The sequence below is a fragment of the Cimex lectularius genome, unplaced genomic scaffold (genome assembly GCF_000648675.2).
Source record: "Cimex lectularius strain Harlan isolate CLEC.00 unplaced genomic scaffold, Clec_2.1 scaffold48, whole genome shotgun sequence".
In the NCBI taxonomy this organism is placed as follows: Eukaryota; Metazoa; Arthropoda; class Insecta; order Hemiptera; family Cimicidae; genus Cimex; species Cimex lectularius.
In genome coordinates, this window is record NW_019392708.1 from 1,570,597 (window position 1) to 1,590,739 (window position 20,143).

General features: G+C 31.1%; 1 protein-coding gene and 1 long non-coding RNA gene across 3 annotated transcripts in view; one reads left to right on the forward strand and one right to left on the reverse strand.

The window, feature by feature from the left end:
* LOC106672936 overlaps positions 1 to 20,143 on the forward strand; it is a 53,053-nt gene that overhangs the window by 25,548 nt on the left and 7,362 nt on the right. The gene's annotated exons all lie outside the window — the stretch shown is intronic.
* The window catches only part of LOC106672930 (NADP-dependent malic enzyme), a 46,507-nt gene that overhangs the window by 21,306 nt on the left and 5,058 nt on the right, over positions 1 to 20,143 (reverse strand). For both annotated transcript variants that reach the window (XM_014404744.2, XM_014404745.2), the window contains exon 2: positions 16,960 to 17,171. In XM_014404744.2, coding sequence (XP_014260230.1) covers positions 16,960 to 17,028 — 69 coding nt within the window. In that variant the 5' untranslated portion in view covers positions 17,029 to 17,171. The remainder of the gene's footprint in view (positions 1 to 16,959; positions 17,172 to 20,143) is intronic.

The window sequence follows — 20,143 nt, forward strand, 5'->3', positions numbered from 1 at the left end:
CAAGCTTTCAATATATTTTAATGCCATCATCAGGGCAAAACTATGTTAAAAATGTTTACAAATTGACATAATTATGTTTTTTGTGGATGGTTTCAAATTTTCTTGAAGACGGAGTCAGTCCCCCAATTGGGTTCGACTTCAAAGGAAATCAGTTACTTAAAGGAAAAGGAAAACTTTTTCTCCAAGTTCATAATAGTGAAATATGTTTTGTAGTTAAGTAAGAACGTCTAATACATCTTCTACAAATAAAACCTTAAATAAAAATACCAGTTTTTAAAAATCAAGGTACAAATATAAATCATATTCACTGGATTTAGAGGATTAAAAGGGCAGAAATCACTTCTGTTTAAAGTGTTAGATGAATTGGCCACTTTTTTACTCACGAATAATCTGGATCTCGGTTTGGTCTGGATGAAAAAACAAATTTAATTAATTAATCTTTATATACGGTGTTTGTTGAGATAAAAAAGTCAGTGTCACGAGCGGGATTCGAACCCACGACCCTCGGCTAAATACGTCGCTGCTCTACCACTTGAGCTATCGTGAATTCGATCCACTCGGACACTAACTTCTCATCTCAACCCCACCTTTCGAATTTTCCCTCCTTTTTGCCATTTTTCAATTCTTTTTTATCTCAACAAATACCTTATATAAAAATTAATTAATTGAAAAACGTTATTCGGTCAATCGGACCTCGAACTCTAATGAACAAATTTAATTGTAATCTGCCAAGCTTTCGACTTATTTTAAGATCATCACCAGAGCAAAACAATGTTAAAAATTTCCTTGAGGACCGACTCAGTCCCACCATGGCAAAGTCCCACTGTACACGAGTCAGTCTTCAAACAAATTTGAAACCATCTATTAAAAAACATAATTATGTCAATAAGTTAAGTTGATTATCTGTGCGCCAATTACTAATCATATCAATTAATATATAATTTTTTTAATCTAAAGATAAAATACAATTTTAGATAATAATAATAATTACATATGGTTTCTTTTACAACTTTTATGAGTTCTTTAACCGACATTATTAAATGCCACTGTACCATTTAAACTTCCTGTCTTGCATTGTCTATCTACCCTGACACTGTATTTTATGGAAATGTAAAATATTCGAAAACTTCAGGAGAAAACGTACTGAAATAATGTTGATTTCACCTGATTGTAATGCCGATGTAAAACTAACTCCAAATTTAACTCAAGTTTAGGTTTCTCTCTCGGATGCTGGCCTTCATGCCATTTTATTTATTTTTTATATTGTATGTATAAAAGATCATGTACATATGATTTTTTATTATTAATGTTAATTTGTAAATCAACATTAATAAATAAAAAGAAATAAAATTACAAAGAGATCCTCCTATTACACAAGTGTTTCATCTGATCCTTATTCTAAAGATTTTTGAAAAATTGAAGTCTGAGAAAAAATTTATTTGTATATATATATATATATATATCTTTAAATCTTTAGAATGAGGATCAGATGAAACACTTGTGTAATAGGAGGATCTCTTTGTAATTTTATTTCTTTTTGACTAAATTGTAAATCATAATTGTAATCAAACCTGTTATGTTAATATTCACTGTCCAACCATGTATTTTGTTTCTCAGTTGATATTATTGTTTAAAATAGCTTTACTATTATTACTGTAAACAGTCACTACTTTTGCGTAAATACTAAATTGTATATTTTAATTTACTTAAAACAGTACAATATTGATTTATTGAGTGAATGTGTAAACAAATCAGATATAAATTCAAACTGAAAGGAAGGAAAACACCGAAGTTTCGAGGAAATCTTTATCAGGACTGATAATTCCCAACTTTAACATTTCCGATATACAATGGACGGCTTTTAGAACTCGATCTATTGTCAACTCGGAAATTCACTTGGTAGATGTTACAGAGAGATAGGAAATTTGGAGATGTCGCCCAACTTTTGACATATATAATTCCATCCTTAGCGAATTCCTTCATTATCTTCTTTATGCTGTGAGTACATCATTAATTCTTCATAAATATTTGTCAAAAATCTTTAGAATGAGGATCAGATGAAACACTGGTGCAATAGAAGGATATCTTTGTAATTTTATTTCTTTTTAACTTAATTGTTGTAAAACTGAATTGGAAATGTAAAACATTCGAAAACATCCGAAAGAGAAAATGTACTGAAATAATGTATTTTTATTTTTATTAAGTTTTCGTATATACAAAGTTTCTCGTCTGATTTCGATGCACTATTTCGGGCTTAAAGAAATTTCGGATTTGTTTTGAAATTACATAAAAACAAAGTTTGTTAACAAATTTTTTATGCTGGCAGAAACCACAGAGTAGATAACGTGCTTTTATTATGCCACCAAATGATGGTTGCCCGTATTCATTTCTAAAATACAATACAAGTTTAGAGTATGATACCTCAACAGAAACACTCTTCTGAAAAAAATTAAAATTAATTCTTTCAATTAATTATTCCTTTTATGAAAACTATTTTTCAAGTCACGATAGCTCAAGTGGTTACAGCAGCGCCGTATTGAGCCGATGGTCATGGGTTCGAATCCCGCTCGTGACACTAACTTTTTCATTTCAACCAAAACCTTACATAAAAAGAAGAATGAATTGAAAGAAGTAATTTGGTGAATCAGACCACTAAATATAATGGATTTAATAATAAATAATGTTGATAATTTATCAAGTCAAAGTTGCATCAGATTGAAGGATTTTTTTTCATTGATCAATTCTTAAAAAACCAGCATTGTGATGAATATTTTCATAAAATTTAAACCATTGTTATCCGTGTTTAGAATCGTTCTGTACTATCCTAAGACGCATTTGATGTGCCAACTGGCTCTTTGGCAGCGTCCCAAATCCCGACGAGAGCTGCGATTCGTTTCCAGTGCATTTCAAAGCAAGGTGGAAATTTTCAGATACGTAAAACATCAAATGTCGAAAAAAACACCTCGAGGCAGTTAAGCAAACACCATATCAAACACGGTTAGAGCAAACAAGGTTTTCACCTGATCGTGTAGGCTTAACTGTAATCACCAACACACATAATAATCATTTCAGACCTTTGCCTCAACGGAGAAAGTGGATAATAGTTGATACCTAGGATTTTTTCATGTTTCAAATTTTAGTGGTTATATTTTAAAACCTAATGTTTGCTGAAAAACAAGCAATATCGTTTGTAATTACAGCAATTTAATTTTGAAAATAAAACTGTTTATCAACCAAAAAGACTACTTTTCTACAACACACGCGCTAATGTTAACGTCTATTAAGAAAACTATTGCAAAAATTAGTTTTCGTGTAATAAAGTTTAATTTTACGGTGCATTTATTAAACTTTCTCAGCTTGTAATAAAGCTTTCGGCACGTGGAAATTAACGATCTGTAACTAATTTCGATGTGGAGAAATGAATGAGTAAAATGGTGTAATAGCGTGGAAAAATAGTTAAAGAGAAAGAAGTAATTTGTCTTTACCGACTGGGTTGAATAAATTTTTTTGAAGACCGTAAAATAATTCAAACCAATTTTACACCATTTTTGAATGGTGGCTTAGTATAATGAATGGTTACACATCCAAAATGAATTAAGTCTAATGTAATAAGAGTTGGCTTAATATAATGGAAAATTAGTTCAGATTAAATTATTGTATTAGTGATTATTTGGAGATCGTGAGATGCGGTCTGGTTTGACGTAGGTTTTTGAAAAACATTTTCTTTATCGTGCCAATATTTCGAACTTTATTGAGGTCATCTTCAGGGCCTGGGATTTATAAACATAGTTTAAATTATACAAACAAATATATGTAGGATGTGAAAAAAATGAATTTATACAATGCTAGAAATTTTAGACTCAATCAAAATATTTGTATTCACTCAAATTGTTTGTTTTCTATGTACATATTCAGGCCCAGTTCAATTTCAAAATTTCCAATACGACTGTATATATTCTGACACATCATTTTAAAGGATTTTTGGAAACAATGGTGCAATCGGATTTTAAATGGTCAGAAAATGACAAAGTTATGGCCAAAACGGCGTAATTTCGACGAGGCTGAATATTTTACAGTATGCGCGCGAAAATCCGAATTCCTCTGTCCGAAATGTTGTAAGGGTTTTAGGTTTTTGAAAAAATAAAATTAAAGATGTAGTCCGTACTTACAATTTTAAGCCGTATCGCTCTCATCTTGTCCAGGGACTTCGGGACTCTGATTACGACAGGCTTATAACGTTCCTTGTACAAATATCGATTTGGGAGGTTGAAGAAAACGTTCTTCCATATACCCTATGGACTGAATCCAAGTTCTCCTCTAATGGCAATCTAAACCGTTGGAATTTTCGAACGTGGGCAAAAGAAAATCTTAAAATTTCGTACTCTTGTCATCATCACTTGGTTCACAGTTTGATATGGACGTTTCGGAAATAAATTAATTGGCCCTTACTTCTACGAAAATGATTTAAATAGTGCTCAATTCCTCAATTTTTTGAGGGAGGTTTTACTAAAACTATTGATGATTTTCCTTTGCAATAACGACTAAGAATGATTCTCCAGCTTGATGCTTGATGGATACCCCGGGCACAATTCTTTGCAGGTGAGACGTTATTTCAATCGTCACTTCCCGGATAGGTCGATAGGACCTCTTGGCTCCCTGGGTCACCTGATTTAACTCCACTTGACTATTTTATGTGAGGCCATTTAAAAAACAGTGTCTACGCCAATCGTAACCCAGCAACGTCGGTTAAAAAACTGCGATAAAGGATAGAAAATGGTTGTCAATCCATCTCCCCTGACTGTACTGCATTGAGCACCGGTGACGAGTGGTTAAAATGAGCAAATCTTTGCATCTTTAAGCAAGGCAGGCAATTCGAACATGAAACGTAATTAATAAATAGAAAACCAAATCACTGTTTTTAATGCTTGGCAATCCATCTCACTTTACTCTGTCGCTCTGAGCGGTGAAGAGTGGTTACAAAGAGCAAATCTTAGCATTTTTACGCGAGGTAGGCAGTTCGAACATGAAATGTGAACAATAAATAATAACACAAAACATAAATGACTGTTTTTTAAACTTTTTGATTTTTTTACCAATTTAAAATCCAATTTCACCATTGTTTTTAGCGTAAAAAAATCCTTTAAAATGATGTGTCAGGATGAGTAGGGTCGTATTTGAAATTTTGAAGTTGAACTGGGCCTGACGTACCCCGTATAATTTTTCTCCAAATAAAGGTAAAAGTTTGAAACTAGTCTACAAATATTAAACAGGTATTTTTGGTTTTTTTGTAGCGTCATTCGTTCAAGAGAAATTCAGACGTGCCATATAAACAGGACAACTTGTACTATATTAATTACAAGTTAATGAAAGTGGTTGTTTCACTTCCTCTTATAAAAAGGTCCTTTTAAATCCTTTCAAATTTTACTGTAAAATAGAAACGTTTCACGTAGTAGAATTTTAGAAGGAAGTAGAAAGTGATGTTTGACGGATGTACAATCTGGTTGAAGGAATGAAGACAATAATTGGCCGACCGTTACACTCATTCTGTTATGTTACCCAACCTAGCCCATTTCCTGGAGCATCGTGAGGCCCGAATCGGCAGAACGGTGCATATTACACTCTGTCCCACATAAGAATGCGATCGATGATAATATCTTAATTGAACGTAGAATTGAAAACCTTGCCGATAAGCTCCACTTGAACGCATGTATTGCATCACTATTTTGTGTAGGCCGCTCTATGTCCCTTATCTGACCCACATAAAACACGAATATTTTAAAATGGCATATTATTTCCTATTATAAAAGCCCTCGTTTATATATATACAAACGTTAATTGCTTCGCTTCAGACAGATATACAGCTTAACAAGGCCGTCACACTTGTCAGTGAAATAAATTGGTTTTTGACCACGGTACACATTTTCAAGGGCGCTAACAAATTAGATAAATAAGCCCGTGGCGGGGCTAACGTGGTAATAATTATCAAATTCAAATGATCTGATTGAAGAAAAAACGCAATCATACATATCATTTAAAATGGAAAAAATGAATAGTGTAAGACTAGATTTACAAACACTCAATTTAAAACCAAAATTACCTTATGCCTTATAAAATGTAAACTTCTTAAACTTAGTAATTCAAAATGCCCTTAAAAATCATTGCAGACCGCTGATTTTATTATGGTACAATGCACGAGATTATAATTTTTATAATCACAAAATAGAAAAAACACATTCACATGTGTCTGTATATCCGTGCTCTTTTAAGTATGACTGTGTGCTGTGTACTTGCAAAGCTCATAATTTAAAAAAATGTATGAATTTAGAAACCTGTTTATATCTTTCACAAACTGCAGTACATTTTATTGCATTATTTAATATACAAAACCTGAATTATTTTTAACTAGAAGGTTAATACATTTTACGAATTTCACTATCTGTTATTATGCGAATTGTCCTCCAGCAAATTTTGATATGCTAGATAATAGACAGGATACCGTTTTATCGTTTTTAGATAACATGTTTTTTTTAATTAAAATTAGCAAGTATCAGAAATCTGTAGTTCATGTTGTTTCCAACATCAAACTATTGATTAAGTTAGAGTTAAACTTTAGTTTTGATTGTTTTACGCTTGAAGATTGCACAAAGTCGAATTGGCCCAACAAGAGTTGTGACAGGCAGTCGACATTTCGTCAAAAAGGAAACACGTGTAGTCAAGGACGATAGCGAGAACAGACGGACCCAGCTATGATAACGTACGTGGAATTATGTCTGCACATTTTTCACTTTATTTTGTACTTTTTTGTACTGTGTCTGTTGTAATTTGAGATGTAGAAATGTCCAGATTTTTGTCTGATTTTCGCTCAAGCTTGTGGATTGTCTGTTCGACTGTTTTCTGTCGAAGATGATAATCTTAACAGATGTGTTAGTGAAAACCATTTAAAATTAAATGTTCACATGTATGAAACTTAATTGATTAAGAAACATGTATTTGATTAATCAGTTTTTTTACCCCACTGACAAGTGACAGGAATTTGATGCAATAAGAAAAGCACTGGTAAGTTTTTTAGACAAAATGTATTTAACAATAATTTTCCCCCCAAAAGGTGCAGCAATAAATATTTTTAAAATGGCGAAATTGGAGATAACTGGTTTAATTATTTGTGATTTTGAAAATTCATATTAATGAAGTGTTTAAGTGTACTATGCAAACAAATTAGAAAAGAGTTATTAAAAAATGATATATCTGCGTATTCAATAATAAAAAATTACGATGCAAGAGATTAAATTTTTCGGCAAAGCTAGAGATAACTGGTTTAATTATTTGTGATTTTGAAAATTCATATTAATGAAATACTTAAGTGTGTTATGCAAACAAATTAGAAAAGAGTTATTAAAAAATGACATATCTACGTATTCAATAATAAAAAATTACGATGGAAGAGATTAAATTTCTCAAGAGATACACTCTGGCGTTCTTTACAACTTTTCCTCTGGAAAAATACCATTTTTTTAAATTTATGAAACATAAACATTTAAAGAGCTTTTACAGCGATATACGGAAATATTTTTGTACTTCGTGATTTTTTAAAAATAAACTTGTGATTAGAATATATATATTTAAATACATCATACATAATAGAATGTATTGTCTCAAAAACAAATTCATTTTTTGTATTCTTTATAATAAAATTTATCCTCACCGTATACAAATGTTTTTGTAACATAAATTTGTAAAATAACAGTTCAAACAAGTTCAGGAAAGATGAGAATATCATGTTAGCACGTCTATATTAAGTCAAAATCCACCGAATCATTGAAGTGCTATGGAGGCTTAGTAAGTAGGAACCTTGAAAACTATACAATTGAACCCCCTCCATTTTATCAGTGAAAAATCCTAAACACTCGGAGTTAGTGAGTACAATCAAAAAGATTATTTTCATGGCCAAGCACACTAAGCTCAGGAGCTTGAGTCGCTGGTGAAATTGTATTAGCACAACACGTCAAAATAGAAGAACTAACATTGTCATAGAATGATGACACCATCGACCCGACCAATCTCGCGTTGTAATCACACCGATCCACGAGTTGAACCTTAACCACAAATTTCAGAGGCTGCTCGCCGACGGATAATTAGGGTAGGAGTGTGACACGTGTGGTGAAAGGTGGAGAATCGGACCTCGTCTCAAGAACATGGTGATAATCGTAGCAGGTCAATGACGAAACGAACCCACGTTCGTATTATTCATAGCAAGAAATAAATCATAGATAAATCAAAATTTTGGCCAAATTAGTCAGAAAACGTATTAACTGGGGTGAAGACTTATTAACTTGTCTCTTGATTTTTATCGTTTTCAATCAGTCACTCTAAGTTAGGAGTCAAAATTATAAATAATCAATTTAACAAAAAAATTACACTACAAACAAAAATTTAAACACATTAATGGCCATAGAGGCTTGAAATTGTTTACTTAACAAGTACAAAACTAGCTCACGTTATTCTTTAAAAGATTTATAAACATCCAGAGAGTGTTTCTTAATGACTTGTTTCATAATTGGTTGAAGTCGTGAGGAGCGGTCAAGAATGAGGTAGTTTAGAAAAACACCTTTTTCATTTTTTTGCCGACGTTTCGACCTTTATTCAGGTCATCTTCAGGACCTGAGTAAATTACAAAACGTATGTTGATTGGAAAAAATAGATTTTAAGATGTAAATATAAATTTTGAACGAATACTCACATAAAGTGTGGTGTCATATTGGCTTTGTGTGAAGGTATTCACGAAGTGAAAGATTCACGTTTCACAACAATTTCACATATCAATATGATACTGCAAGAATAGCACTATACTTTATTTGAGTATGAAATATTTGATTCAACATTTACATTTACATCTTAAATTGTATTTTTTCCAAACAACGTGTTTTGTAATTTAGGTCCAGAAGATGACCCGAATAAAGGTCGAAACGCGGGGAAAAAATGAGAAAGGTGTTTTTCTACACTACCTCATTCTTGACAGTTCCTCACGACTTCAGAAATTATTCAGATCTAGTCACCCGATCCTTCAGATCCTAAATATCATCATAAGAGATTTCGCCGCATAAGTGACGGTTTATGAATGTTGCGTTGTCATTAAAAAATTAAAAGTTTCGGTTTCAAGAAGTCGTTTGACGGATTACAATGCGTTAGTTTGTAAGCAATGTATTACCACATAGGTTTAATAATTAAATTAAAAATTCAAAAAAAAATTTTTTTTCGAACTATGCTAGGAGTCTGAAACATGTCCTTTTTTCTCGAAATCAAGAATAGACAGAACACAATATCAAATGGAACCCCCTTAATTTATGGCTCTGCAATCTTTATCACAGGATAACTTCCAACCTTGGATAAGAAAATTTGACACTTTTTCTAAATTATTTCTGAACGTAGGAATTGTTTTACCTTCAAAATTTTCACGTTTTGTCTATTTCACTTAATTGACCCAAGAATTTTTTTTAGCAATACGTTAAAAAAATGTGTTGCTTCATCGTAATGTTTAAAAAACACCTGATAAAACTTCACGCTATTCCACATGAATTGTTATTTTCAAGATTTAAATGGAAAAATGTCCTTTTTGAGGATATCTGGTTTTGGAATGTTCAATAATAGAACTAAACATATGGTAATGTTGTGATAATGGCACGGGAATGTATTACCTCTTAATAACATTTAACACTATTTTCACTGACTCCAGTCAGTTCGGCTCGGCACACTGAGACATCCAATATTGTCAATCTTGTTGTTTCTTTTTTTAATAAAATTATCTATACAAATGAAGATTGAATTAAACACGTTGCAACACATGTGCGTAAATCGATTTGTGAAAGATGTGTAAACCAATTAAGAGAAAAAAATAGAGCTTATCTCTAACAGATAAAGCCATTAAGTTTACATTGAAAACAAACCACTGTTTCTCACAATTATCTTTCGATAACTACTAATAAAAAAATGTTACTTTGTTCGATTTGTCAGTTTTAACAATTCAGCCTGGTTTAAAGAAAATTTTTACTTTCCGAAAAGAGCATAGCGAATTTTTCAAATTTTCTTTTTAAATATTCAGTCTGGCATGCCATGACAATGGTCGTGAGGTAACAGGCGGTTGCGCGGATCCATCTCGTTGCTCAATTCTTAGAGGAACCGCACTCGTGGGGTGAAAGCTGCGGAAAAAGCTGATGGGCTCGACGCGTTAAGGAAACACTTTTTCATCCGATAAGTACGTTTTGCGTCATCGTTACTTAAGAAGATTGACTTTATTTTGTGAAGTGCATTACCCACAAAACAGGCTTGAATTTAAATTCCTCACAAAAATAGAACATAAAAACTGAATACTCTAATTATTATCCGAAATACATTTCAGAGTCATAAAAAATGTATGTCCAATCATAGAATTTGACTATCAGTATGTATGCATTTCTTATCCTCACTACAAATTTCAAGCACAGAACAAAATTGACAATATATTTTTTTTAAGGATTTGTATTTTTAGAAAAAAAAAAAATTTCATTTTAAAAACAAAAAACAATTAAAAAGAACTTACATAATTGATAGACAAGATAAGCTGTTTTGATCGATTGGTTATTTTAAAACTTACTTTCCCAACTTGCCTAATAATTTATCGACTATGATCGAATAATTTTTTCAAATCAATAGCACCAGTTTTTACCGGTCTGCTATTTAAGATTTAAGATCTATGTAGAAGATAAGCTACGATGTTTTAAAAGCTGCCACTTTTGATAATAATATAAGTACAGTAATTTACTTCTGTTTTCGCCAATCTACAGGCGTCCCTTTCAGGTTTACTGTTATCTAAAATTTACGGATTTACATAAATCTGATATAAACTTTCCTACATATTACATACCGAATAATATTGGTCCTACACTAAAAGTCCAGAAACAGCCACTACTATCAGTATATAATATTATTGTGAATACCACCATACCAGGCATACTGGTATTTCAACTTCCACTTAATTTAGAATAAATCGCTAAGGGTAACATTAGCTATTATTACTAATATTAGAATTTATATCTCACCATAAACCACAATTACGAATTTTATGTAAAGTAATAAAGGAATGCTTCTACTATTAATTATATCAATAAATTAATAGCACATCAACTCGTACAGTAATAGTACTACTATTATTAGTACATATTTGTACTACAATAATAGCACTATTAGTAGCACTATTATATGTATACAACATTATTAGTAAGTATTAATTTTACCATAAACAACAATTTCAGATTTATGAAACTAGGTAAAAGTAAAAATAAAATGTTAATACAGAAATACTTTCTCTATTAGTATAACATAAAATTTAACATTTAGTAGCAATATTTTTAGCAACAATACTTATTATACCGTACTAATACTACTTCCATTGATACTGTAATAGTATTATTATTTTATTATTTTAATTGTATAATAATGGTAGTAAATTACACTTTACACTATCTACAAAGTTAGTTTCCGATTTATAGAAATAATGTCGAAAATAGAATGCCCATAAAGAAATAGTACCACTGTTTTTTCAGATTTTTTTTATCATATTACTATTGAAATGCTTTTATTTTTTATTTGTTATTAATAAGTAATAATAATGCTTCTTCTCGGTATTAGTAGGTAGTAATAATATTTCTATTTCTGTTGGAATACTAGTACCAATCAGACTTTTAGTAAGTAGCGTTAGAAGTATTAACAGTAATTCTATTACTGTAGTAATATTAGTACCAATTTTACTTATCTTACAGTAGTAATATTAGTACTAATAAGAAATCTCTGTATTACCTATGAACATTATACTAATATTTCTTGTATTACTGTAGTAATATTACCAAATAACATTCGCTCAATCGGGGGCGTCGGTGGCCACAACGGTTTAGACGTTGACAAGGCGCTCATCACTGTAAGTTGAAGGCCCTGGGTTCGAACCCGACATACATTTAAATAGGATTTTTTTTTTTCAAAAACACCGGCACCCCAAGGGTTGATATCACTTCTGCTGTTGCGAACCCTCGTAAAAATAAAAAAAAAATAAAAAAATGTTCAAACAGCTTATCAGCAAGATAAATCTAATGTGAAGTTACGTTAGTTTTTTTTAGGATAGAATAAATTGTACATGTGCAATACAATATATACAATAATTTTAGAATCTAGGGAAAGTGACGTTTCACTATGGCTTCCTACTAATTACAAATAATTATTTTTATATACAAAGAGGTAAGAGAAATTCCATAATAATTTGTTCAAAAAGCCGCATGCAGAGTATGAAGTTACTTTAGTTTTATTTATACAAACTAAAATTTATTTGGAGGTCACGACTTGTTCTAAAGTCTGAAACATTTCCTTTCTCAGAATCAGAATTGTGATTCAACGAGTCCATTACAATTTGCACTTTAAAGAGACCGAGATTCTTATCCCCCGAGAATTCTCTAAATCTGTAAAAGGTTCCGCTCCGAATTTTGCAATTTTACGACATTTATAAAACCGTCGCGCCGTGATCACCTGTGAACGATGTCCGAAAAAAAATTGAACATAATTATTTTTTCTTGAAATTCAACTCCTTATCTTGACTGTTCAAATTCGTTAAGTCATTCTCGTGGGAATTTTAATCAATCAAAGGGTGATAAGTTTAAATAATAATTAGTTAATTTGAAAATATCAAGGGAAGGACTCGTTTCACCCAGACGTTTCGTTACACTCGGTTTGAACTTTACCTTTCTTTATACTTTCATCTCAGAGCTAGCCTGATTTGCATAATATGCAGTCAAGGATAAAACGGTTCGAACCCAATTCCACCTAGGCAAATGAATTGCACTGAATTAGTAATTGACATATCTATTGGTTCTGGTTACGATAAACCACGTTCTACTTGTCCGCTGTGATCTTATATTTGGGTCGTGACTGATTTATTTTATACGACTCCTTCGTTTATCGACGAATATTCGTGCCTATCTCCGTGCGTTTTGATTCAGAAACCTTACGAAATATACATTTTTTTCCTTTGAACATCGCATAATTACTTCCCAGAGAAAACAATAGCTCTATGACTCGCACAAAATGGTTAATTTATTCTTCAGTTCGTACAACAACAAACACCATGGGCTATTTGACATAATTTCAAAGCAAGAAAATTTAACTTACGAAAAACGAGAAATACAAAATAACTAACTTTTGCATCTAATATTCAAAGCTCAGCGTAGATAATGCTGTATAAAATATCAAAAAAGTGACATATCGCGAGTATTGCAGGGGTTAATGTGTATAAATGATTTGTAGATAATAATATTCAGAAATGACGCAACTATCATATTTCCATTTTAAATGTTTATATTGCATTTATATTCTTATTAGAACCATTGTAATAAAATGTTAACAATCAAACCTTAATGAATAGTCGTAATAAAGCTTGAAAAACCATTAATTTATTATCTCAAAATTTATGTCTTAGTAAGTATTTTTTTTAGAGAAATAGTGTACAACTTGTAAAATTTAAAGGGGCAAAGCAAATTAAATGTATTTGTAGGTAAAACTCACAAGATATGGACTGTGTTTATTTATTTGAAGAAACTTAAAACCTCGTCAAAACGTGATTATTTTATTCCATATATAAAATTATTTACTTTTATACATGTAAAAATCAATATACTTAAGCTTAGAAAAAACTTAAAAATATAAAAGTAATTCGAGTTATGATCTATTACATATTTTTTAAATAAAATAATCCACTTTCTCTTTGTATTTGGTTTTTTTAATGATCTATATTTACTCGGAATCATAAAAAATGTAAGATATGTTTATTATTCATAAATAAATGTTAGCTGGAAAGGAGTTATAAGTCTATAAGTTGGTGCATTTATGGTATTATTTTTACAGGACATTCAGCCCAATTTATCATGTTAATATTCTGTATTTAAATACAGAAAAAATAAATAAAATAATTCAGTATTTTAGTAATAAATGTAGAATATATTCTATCCATATTCTGTTTTCGTTCTATTGTAGTTGTACTGTTTCTGAACATCCCGGACAGCTCAACCTCGTTAGATTGTTGTATGTAACACTGCTCCTTAAAAAAACACCTGCCCATGAAGGACGCATTATAAGACACCAAGCAAACGTATTTTCACTTGTACAGACAATAATTGTCATAAAATCAGCTAACCAGGAAATGTCTAACTGTTGACCTATTGTTATTTCCGATTTATACTTCTTGACATCATATGCCATGTTCATCTTCATCCTTATTACTTATAAAATCAGGGATAAGGCGAATGTGAAGGAAAAACCTCTCAGCTTCTTCGTCAAGCTTTGGAGGAATATAACCGCGATCAAGACTTTGAAACTATCTTTAATGATTTACACCTATTAACAAATATACATTTCTAATTAAATATTAGCAATTAAATTAATAAATTTCATTTAATACATTAGTATTTTTGAAAAAAAAAATATACAGAGGCAATACTGTTACATTGGTTTCCCTTGACAAATTTTAGCAATTTAGGTTCGAAAAAAAATCTCTGATGAGTTTAAATGTTTGGATTACTTTCACCGTTTGCATACACGTACATATTAATTTAATTGTTTGTAGGGATTAAGTGAATTTGAAAGAAAGAAAAAGACTCAGTCCCTTCGCCAAGCTTTCTAAAAAATCTATCCTTTTCATCAGGGCTTTGAAACTATTTCTACTGATTCACACGGTTCGCAAATGTAAACATTTACTTAGTCTTAAAAAATATGTTTTCAACCAACACGAACTTACAATGACAATCGTAGTGGATTCATTGTAGTGTACTTTTGGTAGATCTAGTCCACACTACGCTTTAGTTCCTATGCTTCTAACTCTTTATAAAATAAAATGAAAAATATGTCCTATTTATTTATTTATAAGGAATCAATATTACATTTTATAATTGGATGTAATGCAAAAAAGTCTCATTGCTTTTTTGTTCTTAAGTTAAATACGTTTAAATCGATAAAGTTGAAAATTCCCTTTTGACAAATGTAAACGCTATGAATATATTTGTTTAAATAATAAACAATTAAGTCGTTATACAGGCTAATTTCTGTTCAAAAGGTAAATCTTATGCTTTCTTCTTGTGTAGTAACCAGTTTAATATAGAAAATAAAACATTAATCCTGAAACTATCGAATGGATTATTTTTACAAGAGTAGTGTTTTTGTTTGCAAACAAACCTTACTGTTTTTCCTTTGTTGAAAATATATTTTTCCTAATAAATGGGTGGATCATCATAGCAAGAAGGCTTTAGGAATAGGAGTGTTTTATAATACAATCAATTTTGGAAAAGGTATAATTAATTTATTTTATCTATGGAAAGAACATTTACATAATAAGATATAAAATACTTTATACTGAATTCACTATTTTTCGTGGTCCGCTTGACCAATTATTAACATTCAATTAATTAAGATTTTATTTCAACTTAAAAACCTTAATTAATTGAATGTTTCTGGTAAACTAGTTAGAGTTCATTCAAGGATATATAAACAAAATATATAAGCATATATGAAAATTTTCCCTACATGAAAATATTAACGTATGAAAATCCAGTATGAAAAAACGTAAAAATGCTAACATACGATTTATTAGCTAAATGTGTTATTGAATTCATTTTTTTTTCTTCAGAAATATATCAATATACCTATCTGTATACATAATATAGTTCAAAGTAGGTAGAAAAGATAGGATAACATGTTAGCAGTTAATGTAGGTCAGTTTATCAGTCGAATACTAAAAAAAAAGATATAAATAGAAGGCTTTTAGAAATATAAAATAATATTTCCGTTCGATTAAGAACGTGATTTATAAAAGATTTCACGGTCACGATCTGTTGTTGTTGCATTTATGTTATTCAAAATAGAAAATTTCAACAAATATTTTGCCAATGATGTTTGCGTTTAAGATTAAGCTTAAAGTTAATTCCGGCTAATTTTCGGCTTTAAAACATATCTTAGAGTTCGAAACAATTAATTTCCGGCTTGTCATTGAAAACTGGCCGTCAACGAGCTTTGTTGTTTCGGGATGGATTGACGTGGGAATAGTTTTTCCGACGTTAAACGCCTCCGGTCAATCCGCAAATCATCTAAGCCGACAGGGTTTCTCAAAGGCTTAGGGAAACGATTAAGACTTAAAATTACTATGGTTTGTAATAAACCCCTCATTTTTCGTATTTAATATAAGATTAAGAATTAATTATATTTAAGACTCTTTTGTCCAGATTCAAGACGTATTTTGACTTCGAGTCGAAAACAAGTTATTTGTAAATAACGTGCAATTGTAAAAGTTTACATCGACCAGATTAACGTTTTCTGCGTTCGAGTACAAAAAATGTATTATTTCCAAATAATGTGCAATTGAAAAAGTTGACATCTATTTCAAAATTAGGCTAAACACTAAGCAGACCATTAGATATTTTTCAAGTTTCAAAATACTTGGCAATATTGTCCAAATGAATAGGAAGAGTTTTTCTTTGGCTGTGATTTCATTCTCATTCATTTGCTAAAAATATCTATTCTTTAAATAATTATTTTAGCAGTGCCTTAGGCTGACAGGCAAAGCATTGAAATCTTGGTAGTGTATGCTACACTGGTGGCTTCATAGTTAGCACAAATTTTAGGTATTTTCTTTGTTATCTTCTAGATTTAATCTGTGTTAAAAAAATACTAAGTATTTATATGTGTTTCATTACTAGAACTTCAGCATTTATTTTGAATGTGAATTTGTGTTTTTTCATATGTCATGTCCGCATATATTTTAACACCGTAGGTAAATAGTGTTAAATTTTGTTACTATGAATAATAGCGAAGTTATGTAAAACGAAGTTGCGACTTAACACACAACGCGATAAGCGATCAATACTATTCTTATTTAAAATAAACATGATAAAAACTTGCCTTGTTCAACGAAGGTAAAGTTAGATGGTCAACACCCCTAAGGGTGCATGGTGGTTGTGGGTTCGACATGTCTACTCGAAAGGTTTTGGTCCACTGAAGAGTCTTACTTCACCGCCAGCTGACTTTGTAGTTGTAGGGGGACATGCGCTGTCGTCAACACCCCTCTTCGCCTTTCTACCTCTTCGGATTCAAACGAGCCAAGTATTCATTTGCTAATTGGAAAATAAAGATTTAATATTAAGCCGTGTCAAGTTCGAGGATTGTTTGTACATATAATTAACAGATTTGGCATATATGTACTTTTTCGTCGTCATATTTTAACTTAATTTTTTTTTCTATAAATCAATTTGTCTATAAAATAATAATTCAATAGTGATTTGTAATTGGATTTGTCAAAATTAGTTTTTATAACATTAAAATTTCAAAAAAAAATTCCGCAAATTTGGCCAAAAATATTTAAGAGTGAACAATCATAGGTCTAATTTATAAAACTAAAGGTTTCTTGTTCTTTTGAACTTTTCGCTATTCATAAAATCGACAGTGACCATTGGCGAAAGCAACAGAAAAATAATTTCCTACTCTCCAATTGAAGGAAATAAAAAATATAGCGAATGCAATGTGCAATCAGAAAACATTAAACTGTTGTTTATTTAAATATATATAACATATAGAACAATAAACTGTAAAACCTGTGAATAGTGAATTGTTTTTCCTTTTTTTTTAAATTTTGATTCGGATTGATTATAAACTATTCCGTTTTATTTTTTTGTTTGGAAATTATTTAAAAAAATATTGGGTTGTCCGGAAAATAATGCAGGATTTTAAGTTTTCATTAAAAAAAATCTATATAAAATATTCTGTTTACGTTTACAGGATTACTCATTTGTATGAATGTCAACACTTATTAATCCTCTTCCAAATGATATTGTTTGTTTACCTCTGTAGCATTCCGCTACTTGGAAATAATTCAGTCATCCTTATAATGTCAAAGCGAGAATTTCGTACGATTTTCTTTTACGAGTTTAAACTCGGCCGAAGCGGAGCCCAAACGGCTAGAAACATTAACCAAGTCTGGGGCGAGGGTTGTGTTAATGAGTGCACTGTGCTAAGGTGGTTTAAAAAATTTCGGGAGGGAGATTTCAGCCTTGAAGATGAAGAAGGTCGTGGAAGGCCTTCCTCTCTTAATGATGATGTTCTGCGATCAGTGGTGGAAGAAAACCCCAAAACAACTGTTCGAGAACTTGCAGAGCAACTCAAAGTCAGTAAAACGACCGTCGCTGACCACCTCAAGGCGATTGGAAAAGTGAAAAAACTCGAAAATTGGGTTCCACACTCATTAAACGATCGCCAAAAAAATCAGCGCTTTGATGTTTGTGCATCACTTCTTTGTCGAAACAAAAATGACCCATTTCTGGCCAGAATTGTTACATGTGACGAAAAGTGGATTCTCTACGATAACACTAGACGTTCTGGACAGTGGCTCGACAAAGGAGAAGCTCCAAAGCCCCCAACTCATCAAAAAAAGGTAATGGTTACGGTATGGTGGGCTTCATTTGGTTTAATACACTACAGCTTCTTAAATCCTGGCGAAACCATCAATGCTGAATCATACTGTAACCAAATTAATACCATGCATCAGAAATTGGCAGTAATGAAGCCCTCTTTGGTCAATCGGAAAGGGCCCATTTTGTTGCATGACAACGCTCGACCACATGTGTCACGTGTAACGTCACAAAAATTATTGGAGCTTGGCTATGAAACTTTGCCTCACCCACCCTACTCTCCGGACCTCTCGCCTACTGACTACCATTTTTTTAGACACCTGGACCACTACTTACAACACATAATATTCAAAAATCAAACGGAACTGGAAAATGCATTTATTGACTTTATCAATTCTAAAAATTCTGAATTCTACTCAGACGGAATTAATAAGTTACCAACACGTTGGGAGAAATGTATTGAGAGTATGGGAAATTATTTTGATTAAAGAACATTGCTTTAAAGTAACTAGTTTCTTTTTTTTTGTTTAATACCAAAATCCTGCATTATTTTCCGGACAACCCAATAGGACTGGTTTTAATTTGTTACGTAGAATTTGAAGTGAACATTCTTTTTCAACGTACGGTACGTTTCCAGGGCTCAGCAACTTTTTTTTCAAATGGGAAAATATCATTTCGATTAAGGAATTAATTTCTACGACTTTTTTAAAGTAGATTTTACTTCGGGCACTTTTCTTGTAGAGTTTGTCGTTTAAGAGTTATTAAAGATTGAAAGAAAAAAATAATAATAATAAAAAGTTCAAATTTTATTTAGCTCAATCTCATTCATTTATCTCCTAGTAACTATAAGGTGATTATTTATAAATTATCCCCTTTTATTTCTTTTGTTTGGAAATAATTTAAAAAAATAGGATTGGTTTTAATTTTTTACGCAGAATCTGAATCTGAAGTCAAATTTTTTTCAACGTGCCGTACGTCGCCAGGACTCAGCAACAGTTTTTTTTTTTTTTTTCAAATGGGAAAGTATCATTTTCAATATGGAATTAGACGACGTTTTTAAAGAAGATTTTCCTTCTGGCACTTTTCTTGTAGAGTTTGTTGTTTAAGAGTTATTAAAGATTGAAAGAAAAAAATAATAATAAAAAGTTCAAATTTTATTTATCATTCATTTATCTCCTAGTAACTTTAAGTTAATTATTAATTCAATTACCTCCTAGTGACTTTATTAAGTTATTCCTAGTAAATTAAATTTTCAAAATAGGCACCACCGATCCCCACACAAAACAAAATCCTGTTATGGAATCCATTTCGCACTTCACGGAAAGTTGTGTTATGTGAATTAGAATTATCCCAGTATCGGCAATTGTGACGATTCATCTGTTAATATTAGCTGGAGATGAACCAAAATAAATTAATTATCTCTTAATTCCTTAAAATCAACTCAGAGAAATTATCCAATGTTTACTCACAAACCAAAGAATTGAATCATCACAATTTTGAATCGTGCCATTTTGAAAATTTAATTTACTCGGATTAATTTAATAAAATTACTAGGAGGTAATTTAATTAGTAATTAGTAAGTAATTTGAAGTTACTATGAGGTCAAGGAATGACGATTGAGATAAATAAAATTTGAACTTTTTTGTTTCAAACCTTAGTAACTCTTAAAACGACAAACTCTA